This window comes from Clavelina lepadiformis, chromosome 3 (assembly GCF_947623445.1).
Source record: "Clavelina lepadiformis chromosome 3, kaClaLepa1.1, whole genome shotgun sequence".
In the NCBI taxonomy this organism is placed as follows: domain Eukaryota; kingdom Metazoa; phylum Chordata; class Ascidiacea; order Aplousobranchia; family Clavelinidae; genus Clavelina; species Clavelina lepadiformis.
Window position 1 is genome coordinate 623,761 of NC_135242.1, and position 25,162 is coordinate 648,922.

Below are 25,162 nucleotides of genomic sequence, written 5' to 3' on the forward strand. Positions count from 1 at the left end.
GCCAGCGGTGCCAAAACGACACTCGACAGACCCGCAGGTCAAGGTGGTTCTAAAATGATAAGATTTAGCGACATAAATATGGTTTTGGTTGCGTTTCTTCATGTCACCCCATCGTGTGGCAGGCATTCAAGTTTCGAATGAACCAGAAGGTCACACTGCAGGACTCTTGGTGGGTGGTTATTGACATCACATAACACAATTTCCCAACAAAAATACTTCTCATGCAATGCACTACACGTGCACTTATAAAGTACAAGTTAAGTTCCTGGCCCTTTTCAACCAAGGTAGATAAACCACACAAAAATAAAGAAATATGGTAATTCACATCGCTATTATTCATTCAGTTAAACTCAAACTTAGGTAAAGAGGCAACATTCTTAGATCAAGCAAGCATGTTAATGACGTCATTATTACTAATACAGGCGTATACTGATATTAGCATGGTATCTGCAGTTATAAATAAGTTATGTTAAATTGATAATTGCACACCACAACAGAAAGCATGGAACTGCCCTCAACGCTTTTCAAGACTCTGCTTGGTGCAGAAAAATGTCTCTTTTTTTACCACCAACAAGAGGTTTAGGTTAGTTCTCGTTGCAGACTGCAACATGCACATTTATGCAGTACATTTATTTTACACCCGGCACACCTCCAACAAGACATCTAATCAAATCGAGAAGTGCCTCCCATCAATCAATCAAACCATCCAGCCTGGGTGTAAAATCCGATATAATTTGCACACCTTATACCTGAAACTGTTGAAAGTAAAAGATCTTGAGAGAAGAAATTTTGTGTAAAGAAACAAAACTATTGGCATGCATTTTGCGACTGCACAGTCCAGACTGCAAAGTTTGGCATAAGGTGCACTCAATACCTGAATAACCTGCTTTTCATGAGTTTCAGTCAGTCAGTGCATTATTTCGCATCTAATGACTTGGACAGAATTTCTGTGAACTTAACTTTTAACTGATTTAAAGACTGAATTAGTCAACGTGTGTACATTTCTGTGTAACTGCGCACCTAAGTGTTCAATTTCATTGCATCTAAGCTTTTTTGGTTGTTTAGCGCACCTAAGATCTTGCTGATTATAAAACGATCATACTCCACAGTCCTTAGTGGAAAGATTGGCGCCTGCATGCCTGATTTCGAGAAGAAAACTGTCGCACTTTTAAAATTTCCAAATTCGGTAACAGTCGGTATAATAGACGCTGCCTATCAAATTTATTCAAATTAATCTCGTTCAGTCTTTCTAGTTTTAATATAAAAAGTTATTCAGTCTTTCTAGTTAGACTATTAACATCAAAATATGCTCAAGTAGACAAGCCTTAAGCACTTAAACTAGCCTTAGGCCTAAGCATAAAAAACTTATTTCACTTGTGATACCAAAATGTACCACATGTGCCATTGTGTGGAAACATTCCTATACCCACTATAGGCCTATACCTGCTTCGCAAAATAGTAACACAGTAAGAAAAGACTCTTCCAGTGTATACCGTAGTAATTACTGATGCTACTGTGACAACGTGAATAAATTTGCTGCATTTGACAGTAAATTATAAGATCAAAGTCAATAATTTTAAAAGCAATTAAAAATATAACAAACGCAATTTCTGACATAAAAAAACTTTTTTGTCTGAAAATAATTTCCAATGAAGTTATTCCTTCTATGAATGAGAACTACCTCAATAATTCATAGAAATCATATTCTTTCACAATTTAACAATTGCTTCCTTCCATGCAAACAATCAAAAGATGATGAAATATATTTATTGGAATAGTGCACCTTTAATTAAAATATGTGCGGATATTTTATGAAATGAAAATACAGCCGAAAACCATTTCATGAATCATGATGACACTTTACAAAAAATAACTAAGCAAAAATATTATTTAAGATTCCGTAATAGGCTTGAGAACATCACTGAGATGACAATTTATGGCACTTGCAACTTCCAACTAAAGATTTGCTGTTTACCATAAATGCAAAAGTTAAAGTTATCATTTCTTAGGTTTAGCAACAGTTGCTGGTTTTAGTTAGTTGAAGAGAAAAAATCACAGATACACAGCTATGGGAAAACGCCCAATAAAAATTTATGTTATATAATGAAATTACACATATGTCCTATTTACACCTCAAGAAACTTTAAATAATTGCAATATAATAACTGCATGTGCATAGCATGTAAAAAATTACAAAACTAGTATTGGAACAAAGCAAATTAAAAATTATCAGGCAGCATTTTATAGGGATTTAAGATTCCTTTTGGATCAAAGAGCTGCTTTATTTTCTTCATCATCATAATCTCTTCCTTGGACTTGGTATAAGCCATGTACTGCCTCTTTTTGAATCTGAAACATTGCAATGTGTCTGGATAACTTCAGTTTGTTTCATGCAAATTGACAACAAATTTCAGGATATGAATAAAGATTCCGGAAATAGAAAGAGCAAATACCCGAGCCCATGCTCAGCACTGACACTGCCTTTATGCCTGGACGTCCATTCATAGACAAACGGTTCAACGGCAGAGTGAATGTCACGGCTGTATTTCTCACAGGTTATGTTTAAATGCAGGTTGCCGTCGCCTGTTGTTGTTAAAACTTACATGAACACTAAGTTGTGTAAAATATCTTAAAGTGTAGCATGTGCAAGGCTGTTAGATGGAGAAATTAGACACATAGTTGAACATGTGATATGGTGAAATTATCCACTTTTGCAACAGAACTAAAAGTTCATAGATTTAGTTCTAAATCGATAAAGCCAGGTACTATGTCACCTAAATGTCCATAACCAACAACACTTTTGCAAATTCCTTTCAAGTGTTCCCTTGATGCTCGCACCAGATCGTACATTTTATCTGTTGGCAGCGAGAAATCATATTTAAAATTGTAACCGTCATGCAACATCGCTTCTGCCATCCTCTCTCGTAAGCCCCATATTGCCTACGACATTGACAATTGATATGAGTATGGTATACATGCAATTCTAAAAAATCCTATTACATCACTCCGTTGTTTTACATATGTTTGATCAAAGGCTCTAAACAAGAGGACAATGCTTCACACAGACACAATATAACCTCCATCTTCGTATAATCTGTGGCAAGTGTTCCATCATCAGCTATCCCTGCATCCATCACCTCCTCCAGGAACCGGCCCAACTTCTCCTCATCATGGGAAGCATTTGATCCTGGATGAAAGAAATTGTTGGAAAATAAACTCCCTGGTCGACACAAATGGCAAAAACACATTGTGGTGCATTTATTGGAAGGCATCAATCGACGAAAAAGATGTGTTGGTTTGATATAACAATCTTTATCCTCGGTCTATGCATGAATGAAACCAAGCGATGAATCCTCATTGCTTGAGCACTGGTTATCAAGTTAATCTTTGCGCAAGTTCCGATTGTCACATATTTTATTTTTGATTTTTTAAATTTATTTTATATTGTCCGAGCTGACCACCAGATCCACTGAACAGGAACAAGTGTCGTTAATAAGCTCAAGGGAATTACAATGACATAACGTCACTGGGTATCGAACTCAAAACACGAGCCACACATTTTGTGAGTCCAGCACTCTAAACACTCCAGTCGTGTTAATAGAAATGCAGGTACAAGTGGTTTACAACAATTATTGAGACAGATTATGACATCACTATTTACATTGTGGTGCTTAAAACTGAATTTACCTGATGTTTCGATGAGAATATAAAACGGACAATCAGCAATTGGGTTGGTCATGTTAAGGTGGTGAGTAACATTCCGCATACATTCCGAGTCCATGAACTCAACAGCCGATAAAATCTCACCTAAGTCTTTACGAGCACATTGCTGAATTTTTAAAACTTTCTCGAATGATTCCACCCCTATAAATTGCACAAAGTAGAATAACTTTGATGGTAAAGTTACATCTTAAGCTCTTTTTAAAATAAGAATAATTAAATGAACTTAAAATGCAATAAAGCACAAATCAAAGACCAGATGTGTTTATTTGTACCAGTGGTAACCAACCTTCCCTATGTGCAGACACCTAGCAGTACAAATCTTTCCTTTACAGACCCCAACATTAAAGTTGCTTATGGTGTTACATATTAAAGTAAAGTGAGAAATTAAAGTATAACTCGCAGACCCTATTTCCACCTTCGCAGACCCCCAGGCTGGAAACCACTGACGTATATATTAGCAGTCAAAGTGTACCGAGAAAAGCGACATTCACAGATGCAGGCTTCTGAGGGCAGAGGATGGAGAGAGCGGTGACCACCCCGAGTGTTCCTTCCGACCCGATCATCAACTGCTTCAGGTCATACCCGGTGTTGTCCTTGCGTAACGTCGACAGACAATCAAGCACCTTGCCGTCTGATAACACCTGAACAAATATTGAAATATAAAAAAAACCTTCAATTGTTTTGAATGTAACATTAATAGGATGGTTTAAGCCAGACACAAGAATCTTAATTCACTGGCGTACAATTCATTAGTAAAATAATTATAAATGCCCAAGTCAAATGGTTTAAGTTACCTTAGTTAAAAACTTAATACTTTTAGTAGAATTACATCACTATGAATGCTAAGTGGCATACTGTCAGCTTCTCAGATCACATTTGACAAAACAGTTTTTGAAAAAATAAATTACGATGCAATTGTGCGTATTTTTGTTGAAATGAATGAATGCAAATGTTGATGTAATTCGGAGCTTTCAAACAACTCACTACATGACCAAGAATGAAAACAAAACACAGAGTTGTGCATTCGGCAATATTTCATTCATTTTTCATCATTTTACAGCAAAAAAACATTTCAACAGGTGGCGCTATAGCTGTGTTTTATTACACAATCGCATTTAACAGAGGCCTACTAACAAAATGAAATGACAGCGTAACCGTGCACAAAAAGACATTTCCATGCAAATCGCTTGAAATATGCAGCTGGTTTAAAGCAAAAAAAAGATCAACAAAAGTAACATCACAAATAAACTAGTCATACGTAGGAATTACATAACTAGTAATATAAAGTGTTGGTAAGTAAGGAATTAATTAATTATTGATTAATTATATAAATATATATAATTCTAATATATAATCATAAAATAATCAATTAGTGACTCATATAATTACTGCTTCAACTCCTAGTACAGTGCCACGTAGCGATCCATATCTCAATAATCTGAGTCCCCCGGCATTGGTGGAAATATTTCCCCCCAGGTGGCAACTTCCTTTCGCACCAAGGTCCAGTGGAGCAATCAGACCATGACCTGCAAGCTCCTTATTGGCTGTTTCCAAAATGCAGCCGGCCTGGCACACCAATACACCTGACAGAATGAAGCTCAATGACAGAATGAACGGCAAAATCGAGAGATTACGTTTTTAAGCAGTTTGCAACGATATCTGTGGATTTTCACCTGAAATTGGATCAATTGAAATTATTTTGTTCATTCTTTGTGTCGAGAGAATCACTTCGTCAAACACAGGAACACTTCCACCCACAAGCCCAGTGTTTCCACCCTTAAAATGATTGAATTTAAAACAATACGGGCAACAATTACTGAAAAACTTGAAGTCTTAAAAAGTTGACGCAAGTGAAACTCCGACAAACCTGTGGACAGACAGCCAGGTTTCTTTCATTACAATGTTTCAATATTTCCGACACTTCTTTGGTGGACTTTGGCTTCACCATGAGCTTTATGGCCATGTTAATTTTTCAAGAACATAAATAATAACAAACAAATGGAAAAAATGCTTTCGCTGTATATAGATAATGATTTAAACACCAAAAAATCTGTATTTGAAGCAAAATTGCATTATTGGAGGTAAGCAGTTGTGTTCGTTGAAAAAATAAGATGCTTAAATAAAGTAAGGCGATAGATTATATAGTTACACATCGGTGTAGCAAATGGCTTTGACTGATGACTATGACTTCTGCAAAACTAAAATAATCTTGCATTTCTACATGAAAAATTGAATGCAAAAAATTTATGTTGGGATAAATCCTTAAAACTCAATTCTGATATGAAAATAAGAGACCCACGACTTTAAGATTAAGAAGAAAGAAGATGACTAATATTGCAAAACATATCTAAACATTTTACAAAATATTCCGTAAAATTTTGCTGTAAAATAATCGAAATCAAAATAATCGCTTGTATTAAATTAAGAGTTTTGTTTGCACAACTCATTGAAAGTTTAAGTGCCACTAAAAGTTAAATTAAATTCTGCAATCTACACAAGAAATCATTAATTCTTACCTTACTTTGCCCTCGAACAGTTTTCAACCAGTCAATATTATTTCCCTCCAAATCGCTTGGATCAGCAACAACGTGTGAACATCCGACGATGTCACTAAATATGCTGATGTCTTCCGAGGCAATTTCTCCATAGTTTCCCCTGGAATAGTCAAAAATAGTAAAAAACTTAAGAAAAAATTGCAATGCTGCGGCATCATATCTTATCATAGTTGACAGTTGCGGAAAAAATTAAAAATTTTAATTTGTTAAAATAATTGATTTTGTTTTTCCAAAAAACTTAATCAAGTTGATAAAGAAGAAAAAAAAACAAAAGTTTCCAATTTCCAAGCAAATCATAATCTACATGGCTGCAGGCCTATTACGGTACGAGCTTAGAAAATGACCTTTCAACTTTGTAAGTGTCCGACGTCAGTGGTGTTTGACTGAAGGCGGCTCGGACATTTCTGATTAAACTTTTACTTGCAGCAAACTTACTTAAAGCTTGAAGGAGACGCATTACTGGACGCACGCATAGAAGCCTCTGCAAAATCTAATTCTACTTGGAGTAAGCTTTACTCCGTCACAAACACCGGCACGCTTGTCCACTTTATGCGACTGCAGAACTCCGGTGCATTAAAATATAACAATTGATGACGGGAGTGTTTGCTTTGTGGGGAGTTACCCTGTGGCGATACAATCAAATAACACTTCAAAATTATTTTGTAGCTTTAAGGAGCGAAGTCCCAGTTTAATATCGACATGGGATGAAAGTTCATTCAGTGCCAGTGCCATTCTACAAGCTGAATGCGGGGGAAAAGGAAACAGTACGAGTCAACTGATGCTGAATATATCTATATTAACAGTATATTTGACAAGTTGTCCCCAGGTTTCTCAGCTGGAGGTCTCAATGTTATTCGATAACGTAACCTGCTCCATGGAACTGGACACGGGCTCTCAAGGAAGTTTTTTATCTGCGTCCATATGGGAGCAGTTGGCCAGTCCTAAACTGAGGAGACCAGACTTCAGCTACCACTTAGCTTCGTCTCACCCAATGCCTGTAAAAGGATGTTTAACTGCAACAACGGTGTCACCAACATCGGCTACGGAAGCAGATGTAACCTTCACGGTTTCAGCAATTCCCGGGCTCAACCTTCTCGACCGGGACGCAGCTAAAGAAATGGAATTTTCCTTAGCCCGCATGCTCTATCCCGTTGCAGTGTGATGCCGACTCAACATAGTCACCGGTATCGAGATGCCCGAACAAGGTGGACTGAGCGGATACGAGCTGGAAGTGCAGTTTTAGGCCGATACCAAACCTATGTTCTGCAAACCAACATCAGTTCTGATAGTTTAGCAAGAGAACATCAACAAAGCATGAAACGTCGGGATTGCAAAGGGCACCTGGACACGAGCTATGTTCAACTGTTGGGGCAGCCCGATAGTTCCTGTACGTAGAGCCTTGCTGCAAGGAGAATCCAAAGCTACAATTAAAGTTTTTGGAGGTTATTTCATCTCAGTCACTGGCCAGCTGGAAGCTCATCGCCATCTCCTACCACTTCCGGAAGAGTTACTGCGAAAGCTTGATAGATTCTGTTTTTCAAAGATTAACCTGGCTGACGTTCACCATCAGATTGGACAAATATCTGGAGAGTGACAAGCGACTGGCTTTCAATAATTATCGAAGAGTTCTGCTGCAGAACTGCTTAACGTTCAGCATTTCTTCAGCCCATGAAGATTTTCATGCACAATATAGATGGTGGGTGACTTTAGTTGAGGTAAGATACAAGGGTAGATAATTTTTAACAAAGAATTTGTAACCAGGTTTATTTCTGAGATATCTGGCAGAAATATCCAAAATCCCAATCCCAAAATTTATCTTCAATTTTTGTTCTCTCAATAATGAGAACTCAGATAAACATGTGTTGAGGTTAAACAAAAGAATGTTGCTTATTAAGAATTTTATGCTGATTTGTGTTACAGAAAACAAAAATGTTTGGTTGTAAACAAGAACTTGTATATGAAAACAGTAATTCGTTGCACTACTTGTTACGCTGATAAAAATCTAGAATTTTAAGATTGTAAACAAAAGCACTATCTGTCAGTTAAACATTCTGGCCAACATTACAGCGATCCGTCTTTTACTGTAGAAGTCTTTGTTCTGGTTCGTGCACTATCCTGGCACGTTGACCTTTGTGGCGTCATTAGAGGACTTGTGAGCTTAAACTGTGATTGTGACTTAAACGTGATGCTTGGATCACCAGGACAACCATAACCAGCAATTCAACCATTGCAGACTTATGGACTTAAAGTTATACGTGGCTCCAACCGCCACTGGGTCATGCGGGATATTGTCATTTATGAAAATTGGTTTTCGGGAAACCGTTGTGTAAACCCATCCAAATACTAGTGACGTTCTGCACACAGATTTCACATTGACACGTCATTAAAATGACTTGGATACAATTCTGTATGACACAGATTCTGCTCAGTAACTGTTGGTGATAAAAAGAAACAAAACTTCAGCTAATTTTTGTTGTTGTGTTGAGCGTTGATTTCAAGATAGGCTACATCGGTAGTTATCTAATAACATGATTCTCACAGTTTTTGTTGGCGATCGCAATAATAATGGATGGAATTTATATATTCATGGAGATTTCGCATTTTTGTCAATGACAAGGAAAAGACAAACAAATAAATGATCATCAATCAATCATTTTATTTTTTGTCAAAAGCGCGGGGGGACGAAAAAAATCAAACCGGTTGTTACTGGCATATGCCAATGAACGGGAAAAGAAACAAAGCTTAAAAAAATAAGGTAATAGTTGTTGATAAGAACTAGCACAGCCACTAAACCTATAAAGTATGTTTTTATTTTATTCCAATCTTCCTTGTGATTTTATTCATTAATTGTTCGTGATCATGTGTTTTATTGTGATATAACTACAACGGTGAGCATCCTAAGTTTCGCTCCGCACAGTCAATGGCGATAAATAAACGGTACGATAATCTTGGGCGACTCTACGCGACGCCATTTCGCTCAAAGTGTCTATTTTTACTTTCCGCTAATCGATTAGGCGCTGTTGGTTTTTGTGCAGTAGGTTGGAATTTCTCGATGATTCCGTGTCCAGTTTCAGGTGTGTCGCGTTTGCTTTAAGGTTCGCTTGGTTGTCTTAAAAATAGCCCATGCCTCGTCATCATATTTTTCTTACCGGTGTACCGGGTGTGGGGAAAACCACTTTAATTAAGAAAATTGTAAAAGCCCTCCAGGACAAAGGACGCATCTTGAACGGATTTTACACCGAAGAGTTGCGGGAAAACGGTTCCAGAACCGGGTTCGACGTTGTGAGCTTAGATGGATCGCGTTCCCCTCTGGCAAGAATACGGAAAGATGCAACTTATAAGAAACAACCCACGGTTGGAAAATATGCTGTTAAATTGGATGAATTTGAAAGAACAGCGATCCCATTGTTAAAACACGAAGTAAGAGCTGACCGAAATGTCGTGGTTGTTATTGATGAAGTTGGAAAAATGGAACTATTTAGTAAAGTTTTCCAGAGCAAAGTTTCCCAATTATTAAATTGCAGTGAAGTTGTTGTTCTGGGGACAATACCAGTCAAGAAAAGTTTTCCCATACAATTTGTTGAAGAAATAAGACAAAGGGCTGATGTTAGAGTTTTTGAAATAACTTTTCAGAATAGAAATAACATTTTTGAAGAAATAATAAATTCGCTTCTTGTTTAATGAAAATGACTCCATTTTTTGATGCTTTGGCGTCGCTCTCGTTTATGGTTGAATGCATTTCTAGGTCTATACAGGTCTATAGTTCAATACTTTCTACTCAGCCAATAAATCTTGTGCTAGCCTACAGTTTGTTGGCTTAGGTTTTACCTATAAATACAACTTAACTCCCCTGTAATATATTTTGCACATTTATATACATTTAGTGGTGAACTGTGCAATTAGATTACAGGTTAGGTCAACTGATTAGGCCTATTTAGGCTATTTAGTTTCGTGACTACTGGGATCACATGTTATATAAATATTTCTCTTTATAAAGTTATTAATGTTTATTAGTTGCTTTCAATTTTAGTGCTGATAGATTATGTGAGAATTTACTTTTCAAAATTATGACAACATTATCGAGCATGCTTCGGCGAACTCCAACACTCGATGCCGACAAAGAAGCATTCGAAAAGGTTCAGGTAAATGAAAATTTTTCGTGATAAATCAATTTTACAATTATAGTTTTCTAACTGGACAGAACGTTTTAAGAAATCCAATTAATTTTCAAAAGTAACTTCAAACTTTCACCAACTTCAAACTAACAACAATAATGTCAACTAAGCATTTGGTGATTTCATTTATACTTTTAGTATTTTATCTAAATATCAGAAACTACCATTTGGAAATTGTCATTTTGAAGTAATTTCTTCCGATAATATGTTGGTGTTTATGAGGTTATGTTCATCTCAACTCAGCATCCCATCTTTTAATAAAACAACAATTAGTCATACATGGCTCATAATTCAATCAGTCTGTTGTTAGAAACTTTCTACCTCCATATTTTAAACTTCAATTAACGTATTTCAGAGCTAGCTTTAACCATTTTCTAAGCAACTTCAGTATGTGTTACCACTTGCAATGTTTCCATAACAACGCGTCTGATGCAGCAATTAGCGTAATCGTCCCAAAAAGTGGTGACGCATTTCCTGGCAGCTTCCTGAGTCACGTCACTTGTATTGAGTTGATCATAGGCAGCTTGTGGTAAGAAAATGAACATCTTTCTTAGCTGTAGCTGATTGGCAGAACTAGCAAACATATAGATATTTACATATGTATCAAGTTTAAAGTTTGGCCATGAGACACAATCAGTCAATCATACATATTTAGATCATAAATGCAAGATTTAGGATAATTGAGTAATGTGTGTAGTATATCCATTTGTACATGCAATGATAGCATCGTGTGTATAGTAGGTGGATTACTGGCACTTCTGCTGTGCACAAAGTACCGAAATATTTCTTTGCAGTCAGATAATGAAGAATAAGACATTAAAATGGTGTTCAGTAAAGTTCAGTTTTAGGACTCCTTGTATATATGTAATTAATAATTTAGCACACAATCTCAGTTGCGTAGTCTGGTTACAGCTCTTGCTTATTTAGTTTTTTGATGTTATTTTTATCGAAGTTACTGTATCGGTGTAGCAACTAGTGCTGCTGCAGATCTCATAATGAAGAAAGCAGCATCTTTGGATGAGCTTCGTGATAGAAAGCCTGCAAATACCCTTCAAATAAGAAGAGAAGATGTTGTAAGAATTTATTGATCAATCTTTGAGCCTTCAATTGCTGATAAGCCACTCTTTGTCCTTTTCAATAAAATTGTTATATATAGGATAGTTTCACACAATATTTCTGCTACCAGTGAAAACATTTTATTCTGTGTCCAGCATGTTTATATGCTCCATTGTGAAATGATTAATTCTGCTCAATGACCAAATAATTAAACCTACTCATGTTTTATGGCCACATAGTAATTCTTTGTTAGTTCAAGCATTGTATTTATATCTATATGTATATATATATAGAGAGAGGGTATATAATTACCGATGTTTTAATATTTGCAGACGATAAGCATCCAAAAAGCGATAAATGCCGTTGAATGTGCTGCCAAAGAAAAACACGTGCGAAGTAAGATTGTCAAAATGCAGCATTATACATAATGTATGGGTTTGATCCTTTCATGCGTTACGTGCATAATGTGCTTCACTGCTTTTTTAGCTTGTAACTTCAACATTGGTTCACATGTGGTGAGATATTGGCGTGTCCCAATTATGACAAGATGATTAATTATCGTTCTCTCTTTTCATTATTTGTTCTACAAACTCTGTTTGCTTTTAATGGCTCTTGCTTTGAAAAAGCTACGTTCAGACAAACACACAACCACACACCAGCCCTGGTAATCAATATCTTATATGACCCTAAGGAGCCTCAAGAGCAATATTGAACCGAAAAACTCATAATCTTTGTGATGTTTGATATTGGTAGCATTTATTGATCAGCAACATAATGAGACAAAGACAACATTATGCTGTATTCTAAGCAATTAATACATATCTGATGACGACGGCTATCACATTCTACTTTCTCATTGCTCTCACTTGATTTTATTCAGATGCGATTCTGGGAACTTACCAGGACAAGGGAGCTCAGATGTTCTGGCATGTGGTCAGGCGGTTGCCGTTGTCCACCCAGTCCATCATTGCTTGGAAGTTCTGCCACGTGCTGCATAAAGTGCTGAGAGACGGACACGCGAACGTGAGCCTTTTTGCACTTTTGAAGCTGATTATATTCAACTTACTATGCTCGTTTTGTTGTACAGTTACGATATTTTTTGTTTTCAGGTTTTACGAGATTCCTTGAAATACAGACAGCAGCTGAAAGATTTGGGAAAGAATTGGGTGAATTATTTTGATGTTTTTACTTCTTTGTAGAGCTGTCAATTAGCACTAGAACAAGTTACAGGGATTTAAAATTCAAACAATGTTGTGTAGTAGTTGCCATAATCTGCATAAGCCATTTCAAAATGCACGAACGCAGACTGCAGTGTTCTGCATAATCTCACAATCGAACACTTTAAAGACTATCGTTGTTGTTCTATCTGCAGTCTCACATGCAGCGTGGATATGGAAGGTTGATTGGGTCTTACCTTTCGTGCCTCACGCAACGGATGGAATTTCATAAGAAAGTAAGACGCTGTTGACACATTGTCGTTGAAATGTTTAATTTCACACTCTGTCCAGTATATTACTGGGAGATATGCACTGTGTAAATTTCGTGATTATAATTAGTTAGAGACATTAATTAGTTAGTTAGAGGCATTAATAGTTAGAAATTAGTTTCCTTATTTGCATATCCTTGTTGTTGGGGCAGAGTGTGCTTTATAAACTATTTATAAATCAATGGTCAATTTCTTGCCTTATTTTTGTTGATTTAACTCAGTATTGTTCTTACTGTGATTTCATTTCAATGTGACCTAATGGTATTATGACATCATTGTTGTTATTGTGATGTAGTATGAGGAGTTCCCGGGCAACCTTTCAATTGCAGATGAGACCCTGGAGAAGATAGGACATAACGACATCAACGCATAGTAAGTTGTCTATGGCTGTCATAGCTTCAGACTACATCCTTGTAAAACAAACATACGCGACAAGGCCTCCATTTTACCTAACATGGAAACATCATGTGCACGGCAACCAAGCTCTTTGCGAAGCTTGTTGTCTGGTTTTTGATAGTTGACCCAGGATGTTTACTTTAATGGCCTCAATGCCGTACAACACTCTGTAACTACCAGTGTATAACTCTAGACTCTGCTTTTTCCAATGTTTTTGTTCTGCAGTATCCGACGTCCGATTTGCTGCCATAAAAAGTCGGTTAAACACACGCTTCCTCTGCAACACTTATGTCATAATCCATATTTAGTGATGCGCTAGTTATAACGATGATGTCATGGCTTAAAATAGATGAAATGAAATGAACAGGCTTCTCGTTGTAGAGTTTCATGCTAAGATTGAGTTAAAAACAGCTGAAATTAAGTTAACAAAAGGTGTGGCTGATGACAGCGTCCTTGTAACTTAAGTTTTATTCAAGCATCATTCAAAATGTCTTGCCCCATTCTTACTGTGTCATGATGGCTTGTTGGTATTGTGCTTGAAGCGATACTTGCTGTTTTGTAGAAAAACAACCGTATTTTATTTTATTTAATTGCTTTTAGTTGTTACTATTTGCTATTGCTACTACTTATACATACATATAGATATGATTATTATATTTTATTATGATTATTACTAACCGGTACTTTAGCTTTGTTGTGTGTCAAATTTGTAGTTTATAATATACCTTGGTGGTGATGATAACATTCAGTATTATTATGTCATTGCTATCACCATTAAAATTCCAGTTTTGAATTGTGCGTCGATATTCTCGATTGTCTTGATTGTCTCATGGACCTACAGCAGAAAGGTGACATCATCACTAACTGTACATTGCCTAAGAAAGTGTCCGTACAATTTGACGTACTTGATTCACAATATTGATATTATATTGCAAAGCTTATATTTATGTGTATCGGGAATGTACAATCATGTTTTTCAGTCTTCAGCACACTGGACATGTCTCGTGCTATTTCCTTGACCGGTCCCGGCCAGTGTCGACTCGCTCCGTTAATTCCAGTCATCCTCGACTCGAGTCAACTATACGACTATGCAGTGAAACTTTTATTTAAACTCCACGCTTGTACGTATCTTTTGCATGCACGTCTAGGTCCTCGTTTTAAAGTTAGTCTTGTATCTTGTTTTCCAACAATCGGCAATACTTAGTATGTTGCTTGTAGTTGCAATTATTAAACTGTGTTGTTGTGTCTATGGCAGCTCTACCTGCAGACACTCTTAGTGGCCATCGACAGCGATTCCAGGAAAATTATAAAAGATTGAAGAAGTTTTACAACGTTTGCAGCAATCTTCAATATTTCAAGCGACTGATACAAGTGCCGCAGATGCCAGATGTGAGTGAGATGTGTTGAGCTTGACCTTGACCTGACTAGATTAACTAATACCATATCTCATATTATTCTGGCTGGGATTTATCAAATTTTATTTCTTGGTAGAAGTGTTGAAAACTTAAATCTCATTATTTTTACGACTCTTGCTTTTGCGTCTAAACAAGTTCATTACAGTGTTTGACTCTTCTTTTTTCTCAGACTCCTCCAGACTTTTTGTTGAACTCGGATGGGAGTCATGAGCTGGGTCCAGTTCGAGTCATGCAAGAGGAAGATGCCCCAGATCACGATCGATCCCCATCTCCAGAACCGGAGGTGAGCTTCCTTCCTTCTTGTTATTGTCAATTCCGAAAGAGTTTTTGTACAAATTTTGTTTTTCATAATCCAGCCAACGGTTGGCCAGCTCGTCGACACGAACTTCGACGAGATGTTCGGTGGAATGGAGGAAAGCTTCCCATTTAACGGAGTCACAAATCAACCGGATCCGAGAGATGAAGAAATTGAGAGACTCCGAGCTGAGATTGCGAAGTTGAAGGCGGAAATTGAGATGATGCAGACAGAGGTGATGGCAAATCTCCCTACTCCCATCAAACATTACTCTCTTTGATTGTTATTAGCAGAAGATTTTAAACCTTGTTGTCCCCAGCTAGTTATTACATCATAATATCTCGTAACCTTTCTTCTATTTTGAAGATATTGAAATATTTTTCAAAATACTTTCATTATTTTATTTTGTTCCTCAGCATTCCGACGAAGTGAGGAGATTGCTTCAGGAGATTGACGAATTGAAGCGAGACATCGAAGCGAATCAGATCATTGCTCACGACTTGAACGATGAGAATATTAAGTTGAAGAAGGACTCGGAGCGACTCCAGGCACAAGCTGATGCTGCAGCAAAAGTCCAGAGTCTGCTCCCGGACATTGAAAGTATTTTGCACTTCTCCATTTTGTGACTTTCTTCAAAGCCTTCCTTCTTCATTGCCTTATACAGGGCTAGTGTCTAATTACTGCTTTGTCGTAATTTTGCACAGAGAGAGCTCACGGAAGCGAAGAGATGTATAAGAAGTTGAAGGAGAAGCATCTTGCCCTCGTTAAAGATCACGCCGACCTGCTGAGAAAAGTAGCTTCCTGTTTGGAATTTAGTAATTTCACGCTTGTTGTTTGCCTTCACCTTGCTCTGATTTATGCTCATGTAGAATGCCGATAACAAGAAAGTTGCAGAATCTCTCCACCAGAGTGCAGGCGAGAGTGAAAATGAAAGAAATAAACTTCGGGATGAAAACGCTGATTTACGGCGCCAACTTGAACTCGCAAAATCATCAGCAAATAAGAAAGATCGCTTACGAGACGAAGAACAACAGAGACTGCTAGGTATGGACTGACCATATATCATCAGGGTAGCTGGTGAACTTGAATAAAACTTGTTGTTGTGTCAATCGTACCTGTGGCACAAGTGACGTACCTTCCATGTGCCAGTTGCCGTGTTTATAGCGTTCACTGACTTTGGCAAGATTACTCTGAGTGTCAGTGATGGGCCGGACAAAATAATTTCAAATTTGTCTTCAGTTGCTGCCGTGGACGAGGCCCGGGACATGGTGAGATTTGCTCTTGCCTCGCTCGATGAGGAGAACCAGAGTCGGACGTGCAGTGCGCAATCTTTGATCCTCGTTGTGGAGCAAACCGCTGCATGCCTCGATAATCTCAACCAACAGTCATCTCAATACAAGGAAACTAAAGGTGACTTGGTTTTGAAATTTGTAACCAGTTACGCAAATGATGGTGAAATCATATTTGAAAGATGCGACATGTTCGCTTGATCTCAACCAAGAACTGATCTTGCAGAAATATCTGGATTAATTCAAACTATATCTTCATTTGGCCACTGGGTGGCAGAGACGATCGAAAACGGTGGTGCAACATGCAACATGGCTCCAGACAACCAGGGAGATCGTAAGTTTAAGAACATCAGTGTTAAGCATCAAGCATAAGCCAACATGTAGTTTGTATCATAAACCACATGTGTGCCTTCACCACACACACTGACATGTGATGCTTGCGTAGCGTTAAGTCCAACCAAGAGAAGTTGCTACGTGTCCGACCTGGTCATGGGTAAGTGAGCATCAGCCCATAACCTGCATGTCCGCATTGTTGATTAATATCCCATCTATCAAAAGTTTTGTTGGAATTAAACCTATTAAACTACTCACTGGTGTGAGAGAACGCCATCAAGTTTTCAATTTAATTTTCTTGTGAAATCTTACAAATTGTTTCTGAAGGCGATAAAAAAATGAAAGGAACAATTTTATTTGATTGCATTTCTGAAATATTTCTCGTGTTATCTTCTGACAATCCATGCATGACTTTATTACAGAAATAATATTTTGATGTTGCCATAACAACCTGCCGATGGTGTAACTGCTTGATGTCTTAATCGCCTGCAATGTTGCTGTTTGATTGGTTGCTATGTCACAATGTTTCTTAAATTAAAAATTAACGGTTTTATGAGAAGTTGTTGTTCAGCCTGCGTCGGATGAAATGCTTAAAGTTTTTATACATTCACTGATTGGTCAATGTTGGTTCTTAAACTATGTATTTTGAGACAATTTTCTCATTGATTCTTGAGGACATGTTGGACATGACACGTGCCATAACTCGTTGGCAATAATTCACCAAACTTCAGACTGTTTTGAGTCTATAGTTTTAACGCAAACAAATCTTACACTTGTTTTCTAAAACTTCTCATGATTTTACGCTCAACTGAAACATCTTCAAGGTTTGTGAAAAACTTCGAAATTTTGCCCAAATAATCTTATTTTTGGTTGCGCAGGGTTAGAAACAGCTTGTCGGGGTTGTGGGGAGGATTCCTTCGCACTCCTCGATCAATTGAAGGAGGAGAGAGGATCGACGTCATGTGATGGAGTCAAGAGAAGACTTGAGGAAATTCTAAACAACGCTAAAGTAAAAATTAAAAATATTTTGACTCGTTTGTGCAAAATAATTGATCTGCTGTAAAAGCGCCATCTGGTGTACCACAATGCACGCTTCATCCAAGCTGCTGTTTTCCTGCAGGATTTGCTTCCGAAGATATCGGATGAACGAGGCAGCGACCTCCACGATCTGGTCGAGCAGGAAATGGCTTCAACCACTCAAGCAGTCGAACAGGCGGCCGAGCGTATTGAAGCGTTACTCAATGAAGCGCGACAACGTGACAGCGGAGTAAACCTGGAAGTAAACGAAAGGTATGTCGCCTCGCTTACTCCCCCAGTGGCGATAGTTCAGGTTTACTCACATCATCACACGATTGTTCGTTTAGAATTCTAGATTCTTGCACGGAGCTGATGAAGTGCATCCGTGTCCTCATCGCGACATCCAAGGAGCTTCAGAGAGAGATCGTAGCACAGGGAAGGGTGAGAGCACTTCCTCCTCCCTGTTGGTGGCGTCAAGCTGCCTGGTAACTTGCATCTTTTTTTCATCCAGGGAGCTTCATCGTCGAAGGAGTTCTACATGAAGAACTCGAGATGGACCGAGGGCTTGATATCGGCCGCCAAGGCAGTGGGCTGGGGCGCCACCATGCTCACGTGAGCATTGAATTTATCGTTCATTCGATATCGTTAAGAATATCACAATCACTTGTTAATAATTTACTCATCAGGGACTCTGCGGACCTGGTTGTCCAGGGCAACGGGAAGTTCGAGGAGTTGATGGTCTGGTCTCACGAGATCTCGGCAAGTACAGCACAGCTTGTCGCTGCATCACGGGTTAGTTTGATGTCTATGTCTTGTTCAAAGTTACATGTAACGTAGAGATTTATAAGAACTCTACATTGAGTTTTTCAGAATTAAAATTATATGTTTTTGCTCGAATTTATTTTCAGGTGAAAGCATCAAAGGAAAGTGAAAAACTTGGCCGCTTGCAATCGGCATCACGTAACGTGAATGGCGCCACTGCTCGTGTAGTGGCATCGACAAATGCAGGAAGGCGACAGCTAGATGACGCTAGTGAGTCAATGGCAGACATAGCAGCAACTGTGACTCAGACGCAGGTTAAACGAAAAGAAATGGACTCACAGGTTTGTTTCAGAAATAATCCCCACAATCGACGAACACTGATAAAAATGGTCTTCTTTGTGACGTAGGACTTTATCTAAAATGTGTTATGTGATGTCAATGTTCAGGTTAGAGTGCTGGAATTGGAGCAGTCGCTACAGCAGGAGAGGATAAGGCTGGGAACTTTGAGGAAAAAGCGTTATGAGCTTGACGGAGTCAAAGATGAGGAAGAAAACGAAGCGGACTCTCCTCAGGAAGAGGTGAGATCAGTTCATTGTGAATATGAAGAATCCACAAATGTTTTGTGAAGTCTCAACCAATAGAGTTCATGTCATATTGCTTCATGGTCCGTTGCTTTTTTGAAAACGACAACTGCAACCAATTCATCGCTGAAATTTCATTAGTTTCGTCACAAACCACGTTTATGATGTGTCGTGTTTGTCTCAATCTTGTTCAAACAAAAAAACTTCTGCTTCTGATAAATTTCTTCCTCATTTAAATTTCATGAAACCTCAAACTCTGATCATTTATTGCAGGTCCAAGTGGCATCAAACGCCAGTGCTCCTGTGAAGCCAGCTGTTCCACAGAAGCCAGTTGTTCCACCGAAACCTGTAGAACAATGATGTGCCACTAGGAACAGGGTGGCGCCGTACTTTAACGGCTCTCACACGCCACATCACACACTTTTTGTCCGAACCACATGGTCCAGCTCTTAGAACTCGCGTGTGCTTCTCTGCTGTCTGCTTGCTATACACAACACTGTTCAGTCATTCCATTAGTTGTTCCTCTCTTTATAAACTGCACAGAACCGACCAGCTATTGGCAGGTCATCTTCATACACAACTGCTGTCGGTCATTCTTAACTGAATTCGTTTCGTGTGATCGTAGGCATTGTTGCCTTCATTAATCCATGATGGATGGCGACAACTTGTTTCCAACACAATCCATTGGTGTAATGCTTTCAATTTACCTGCAGTTGTTTACGTTGAAAGTTTCGCAGCCTCCGGTTGTATTATCCAGCCCGAGCTTTGATCATGGTCCTATAGTGTTGTAACTGCCTTCTCACGTGCCATAATGAAATCTCGCCGTGTAACATCGTCATTTATTACCATAACTTCACTTTTGTGAGAAATCATGTCTGAAAAAGATTTTTGTCTTTATTATAACGTCACAAATGTTGTGGTTCTCTGCACTTAAACTGTTATTGTGTACCTGTACAAAATAGAGTTGTTTGCATATAATCTCGACTTTTCAAGTTTATGACGTGGTTTGATTGACACCGGCCAGTGTTCGTGACATGAGACCGGATTATTCAGTTTGTCCGAAGTTGAGTTTCTTGACGTTCCTCAAGTCGCACCACCGCATGGTGTCGTTGGTGAGCTTCTCGCTTCTGTTGACGTCACGTTCTCCATGCCCGTGTTGGCAATTACTATGATCGGTACTGTTGCCTAATCAAGGTTAAACTTCTGTTAACACCAAGTTAACACACAAATTGAAATAAGAAAACGGCGATTTTGTTTACACTTTTAGCATAAATACCAGCTCTGAGCTATTCTATCAGCGACGTTGCATTTGCAAGTAGTTGCCTAGCAAGCCACATTGCACGGTCCAGTACCTTTTGACGAAGGGTTACGTCTGTATCCGCGCCAGATGTAACTTTCAATGACCTCTTTAGGAACTTCCCACAGGGTTTCAGATCAACTGAAGCAACCAGGTGTCGTACTCATTTCTGTAAAAGAAGGCCATTGTGTAACCAGTTGTAATGAGGTTATGCCAATCCATCGGCCCAGGTCAAAGTAAGACGAATTTTAGATGCCGTACTTCGCGAAACAATAACTTCTTGGCAACTCAGTTTAGCAGTTAGATAAATGCCTCTGTGTAAGAACTAAGAATAATATAGATTTTATTTGTACGGTGGAATCCTATATAAGCATTGTATTGTGACTTCACAAAATATTCCTTGGAGTAAGATTTCTATGTCGTTGATTAACTTGACCTGGGGTTAAAGAGAGTTGGAAGCCATTCACTCCTTTTTTCAGGTTGTTTCCATTTTCCACGCCTCCCCCTGTTGAACTTGGGAGTTTATGGCGTGTCATGTCATAATAGGTTGGCAGGCTTTCAAAGCCGCTGGTGGCTTGTATGGAAAGTTAACGTTGTCATCTGATGATCCGTCAGTTGCCCAGGACAAGTTTAGGCTACGTTTTCGTAGACACTGTAGCTCGACCAAGAGAATCAGTTGTCCTGGCTGTAACCATTAACTGACTAACGAAGTGAAGCATTAACTTATGAATGTAAAATGTTCAGATGTTCGTGGCTTGGCCTAGCTTAAACGCGTCTAATTGTTGAAAGCGTTAGACTCTTTAACCTTTGCACTCCCTCATAAACACCTGAATCGAAAGAAAAATAATCAGTCTATGAAACACAAAGTTATGATTATGACGTAGGCTTATAATTCCTCAACATGCGATCCTTATATGCTGAGAGGGCAGAAGTGTAGAGACCGTAATTCTTTCGGAAGGTGAAAACGAATACAGATTTTTGTCATGTTATTGAGAAGTTGTGTTTAGTTGTCAGTTAGTTTAACGCTGAAGATGGCTCTTTAGGCTACGGTACCTCACCTATTCCACAAAGCATAAGAAAGAAGCTTGTTTGAGGAACGTCACATGTTCAATGACCGTCGTCATCGCTCGAGGCCCAACTGGAGAGTTTGTATAATCACAGAGTTGGCGCCGATTTATCAGCGCGTAATTGTTGTTTTGCTGCATAGGCCTTTACTAACTATATTATCAAGAAAGCTACATATTAAATTTTGGCATTAGATTTATTAAAGAAGGCGCATGAAATACAAAGGGGGTTTCAACAGTCAATGCAAGTCGTTGAAAGACGTTTTCTGGTCCTTATAGTTAAGGATCAAGACAGCCATTATACTACCAGCCTATGGTAATACTTACAGCTGATGGATGTCCTGCAGTTGCTTGTGGATTGTGAGTTCATAATTGATGTCTTCCAATCAGCAAGTCCAGCTGTCTGTCCAACCTGCCATTGTTGCAGAGCACCTGAGATATACTCAGTAAAACTGAGAAAGTTAAAGTTTACTGTTGAGGATTTTTTTCTCATTGACAGAGAAGTCTTAGGTTGTATGATTAATTACAATTATGATATCACAAAGATTATCAATTACTTTATTGCGAGCTGTATTTTCTGTTTCAATTTTACATTTGATATGTTAGTGTTTGCCACTCTAAGCAAATGTAAAATTGTATTAACCTGATGTATTAGCACAGTAATATGTGTTTGGAATAACTTTATGTAAACTTAACCGAAAGATTGGTATCTGTAATTGTAACCGTCAAGCATTATCATGGGTACTGTTGCAGTTGGTAGACTTGAGAAAGCTTTGGTTTTTGAAGTGTGGAAGGTTTTACATTGTTTTGTCATATTCGAGTCTATTTTTAACTGTTAGCTTTATCCTGTTTATTGAGAAGGTTTCTTGGAAAAATTTTACTTGAGCCCCATCTACTGATTTGTATAATTTGTCTGACTGAAATACAGAAACATTGTCCGCACAAATTGGTAATGGGAAGCATAAAAACTTGGTTCTACATGCTACATATTACAAGGGACTTGTTTAGTGTTGAGTTTATCATTGTTTTTATTGTCCTTATTCGTGCAGTGTTATTATTCAATGCATGATTCAGTGATTCATTAAAATAAGCACCAGGCTTTTACTCATCACATTAAAATGCATCCACACTAAGTTGACAGTTTCCATTAAGTGAATGCTGTGTTAAGTATAGGTCTGAGTCTCTGTAGGTCTTAACTGTGTCTGGGATTGGACAGCAAGTTTTAAATCCGATCATATTAAGAATAAAATGCAACAATGTATCGACAATAACTTTAATATAGTCAGCAATTTTGCTTAAGAAGTATTAAGACAGTATTAAGTTTTACGATTAAATTGTGCTCTCAAATACTTTTTTATTTAATTACCAGCGAGTGATTGTTAGACAATGGAAATGAAATGAAATTATTCCTTTTCGAGAAAAGAATTTTTTTGGTGCAATTTATTGTTAAGTAAAACATCTTCGCACTGGCCATAGAGTCTCTGCAAGTTATTCCAGATCAGTTAAAATCCAGTGTATAGAATTTAAGTTGAATATCAAGCAGGTCTTCTTAGCGGGGACCTGTCTTGCTGGTAATAACAACATAACTGCATTGAAAGAATGTTATTAATTGCCATATAAGCACTTGATTGTGATGCATGGGCTGGATTCGGTGGGAAATATCAGCTGGTCTGTCCGCTTATTGGCTATTGTAGATACCTTGTGACCAGAGCAGCTGTACATATGCACCATAGTTAAAACTTAGTCAACTATTTTCCGCTCTGAATGTAATTTTGGAAACATAATGAATGCATCACCCGCTGAGTTGCGCCCATTTGGTAACGTCAGGCCGAAATTGGGCCATTCAACCATTACAAATTGCCTCTTCCAAGTAGATAAACAGCAGATTTCCCAGTTTATTTAAGTTCGCTGGGTTTCAGTTATGGCAGACAACGCGGAAGACACAACGAGTTGCAAAGCGATACTTTTAAGTTTTAACACAACAGATGTCGTTATTGTGACGTAACGAAAACGGCCGTTACCGTTATGAAGGAAATTGTTGAAAGGTTAGAAATGAAGCGAGCGCATTCTATATCACCCATACATCTTAAGTCATGTTCGATATAGAGGAATGACGCAATTAGTGACGTAGATAGTTCGTTATGTTAACCCGGAAATTTGTATCATCCGCTGCAGGTGAATACGAACGGTTCGTTTGTTTCTCGTTGTTCTCGTAGACTTCTGGTGAAGGGTGGTGATGACGTTGGCTGCTCGCAGGGTTCATGACTTTGTTCAGAAGCTTTGCTGCTTACGAGGTGGAAATCCAAGTGTCGCACAGACAACATTTTGTCTTTGTTTTGCTGGAACGCGCCGGTGTCTCTATTCTATTGGATGCCCGTTATTTATATAGGTCGCGGCATATGGTTGTCGGCGTTGTGACGTCACTATAGCAACTGCTGCGGTATGGGGCCAATATTTCGTTGTCTTTGCTGTGAGTGCTGGTTTTAAGAGGATTTTGCAGGCGCGCAAGTAAGTTGCTTTGTTTGATTAAATAGTGATCTTGGAGATTCTAGGCCAAAGATACAGCAGCCTAAATGTGCAGCGTTTATTATTGGAGCATAACTACAAGCGAATCGTGTATTAACAGTGTCATGACGCGATATGATGTAAGCCTATTGCAGCCATGCTGTCATCTGTTTGCTATGTGCGTTCGGTTTCCTTTTGAATTAATAATTCGCGGTCGTTTAAACCCATTCGCGTTTCCTGGTTTGTTGTTGCGCGTCTTTATTTCCGCGTTATTGTCTTACGATAACCTGGTTATCTAGTTCATTGGTTTGAGGCAATTTCTTTAACTGTCAAGTTGTGGACGGAAGTTGCAGCAGATTTTCTTTGGCAAGTTTGTACTTAATCCGCTAGAGGCAGTCATGCATGAAATACGTCTTCTCGCTTCCTTTTTTTTTAATCGAATTCCCCGCCAAGCAGCTTTTTATCGTGTTTATGTGGAGTTTTTTTGTCCAATTGAAATTGTCCTGCTATTTTGGGTGACTTTTGTTGTTGTTGAGCGAAAATGATTTTATTACTCGCCAATTTCGTGCATTGCTTTAATGTGCGTGATTTTTATTGGTGGTTTATTATCATCGTTTGAATTGTGTTATGAGGTCATAATGGTATCACACGTGTGAATTATGCTCGCGGCGTTCACGAAGTGATTCCAGTTTTGCATTATGTCGTCATCATTGAATTTCTAACGGCGATGTAAACATGACTGCCATGGAGGATCTATTGCTTTGGAGTGACGTCGATAATCGACGCCTTTGTTTTTGTAACAGTCGATCGATGAACTTGTATATAAACGTTAGATATTCTGCGATTGATTTCAAGGCTCCTAGTAAATTGTCAAAATAGGCGGCTTAGTTTATTTGAATGCTTAGCGTTAACGACGTCATAAATGTAATAATGGATTCTGCCTTACAAATTATAACATTTATGACGTCATAAATAGTGTGCACCAGAGGTCGAGGACATTCAGGCGAGTGGATGTGATGTCATAGTTTGCTGCAGATGAGGTTGATGACTTTAATAATTTCTATTCTAAGCAAAAAAGATCTCACCTTATTATGATTCTTTTCGATGGTTCTGATTTAATCTTTCGCGTGAACTTTTGTGATTATGACGTAACAATGGTCAGAAAAATCTTTTACAGTCAGGTGGTCGAAGTTGTCATAATCGTGTGGTCACG

General features: G+C 38.3%; 3 protein-coding genes across 5 annotated transcripts; 2 read left to right on the forward strand and 1 right to left on the reverse strand.

The window, feature by feature from the left end:
- Positions 1–1,751: 1,751 nt before the first annotated feature.
- Positions 1,752–6,838, reverse strand: LOC143450434 (D-2-hydroxyglutarate dehydrogenase, mitochondrial-like). Its single transcript, XM_076950984.1, has 11 exons — positions 6,623–6,838; positions 6,240–6,378; positions 5,591–5,674; positions 5,397–5,499; positions 5,113–5,306; positions 4,196–4,364; positions 3,688–3,864; positions 3,078–3,187; positions 2,775–2,940; positions 2,454–2,583; positions 1,752–2,349 (listed from the first exon to the last, which is right to left on the reverse strand). The coding sequence occupies exons 1-11, from the start codon at positions 6,733–6,735 to the stop codon at positions 2,220–2,222; spliced, it is 1,515 nt and encodes a 504-aa protein (XP_076807099.1). The 5' UTR covers positions 6,736–6,838; the 3' UTR covers positions 1,752–2,219.
- A 2,371-nt stretch (positions 6,839–9,209) lies between these two features.
- On the forward strand, positions 9,210–10,308 carry LOC143449267 (cancer-related nucleoside-triphosphatase homolog). Its single transcript, XM_076949385.1, has one exon. It carries the CDS (start codon positions 9,402–9,404, stop codon positions 9,957–9,959), a length of 558 nt encoding a protein of 185 aa, XP_076805500.1. The 5' UTR covers positions 9,210–9,401; the 3' UTR covers positions 9,960–10,308.
- LOC143449266 (huntingtin-interacting protein 1-like) lies at positions 10,211–20,067 on the forward strand. Of its 3 annotated transcripts, none has more exons than XM_076949383.1 (25): positions 10,211–10,420; positions 11,842–11,905; positions 12,390–12,532; positions 12,619–12,675; positions 12,882–12,962; positions 13,291–13,367; positions 14,178–14,239; positions 14,372–14,512; positions 14,647–14,780; positions 14,976–15,089; positions 15,163–15,336; positions 15,518–15,701; positions 15,806–15,894; positions 15,971–16,145; positions 16,341–16,511; positions 16,617–16,724; positions 16,836–16,883; positions 17,602–17,732; positions 17,844–18,013; positions 18,088–18,181; positions 18,252–18,352; positions 18,427–18,532; positions 18,649–18,843; positions 18,949–19,080; positions 19,357–20,067. In XM_076949383.1, the coding sequence occupies exons 1-25, from the start codon at positions 10,346–10,348 to the stop codon at positions 19,441–19,443; spliced, it is 2,913 nt and encodes a 970-aa protein (XP_076805498.1). In that variant the 5' UTR covers positions 10,211–10,345; the 3' UTR covers positions 19,444–20,067. The 3 variants fall into 3 exon arrangements, with proteins under 3 accessions (XP_076805498.1, XP_076805497.1, XP_076805499.1); XM_076949382.1 differs by lacking the exon at positions 10,211–10,420 and adding an exon at positions 10,980–11,526; XM_076949384.1 differs by lacking the exons at positions 10,211–10,420; positions 16,836–16,883 and adding an exon at positions 10,981–11,526.
- Positions 20,068–25,162: the final 5,095 nt, after the last annotated feature.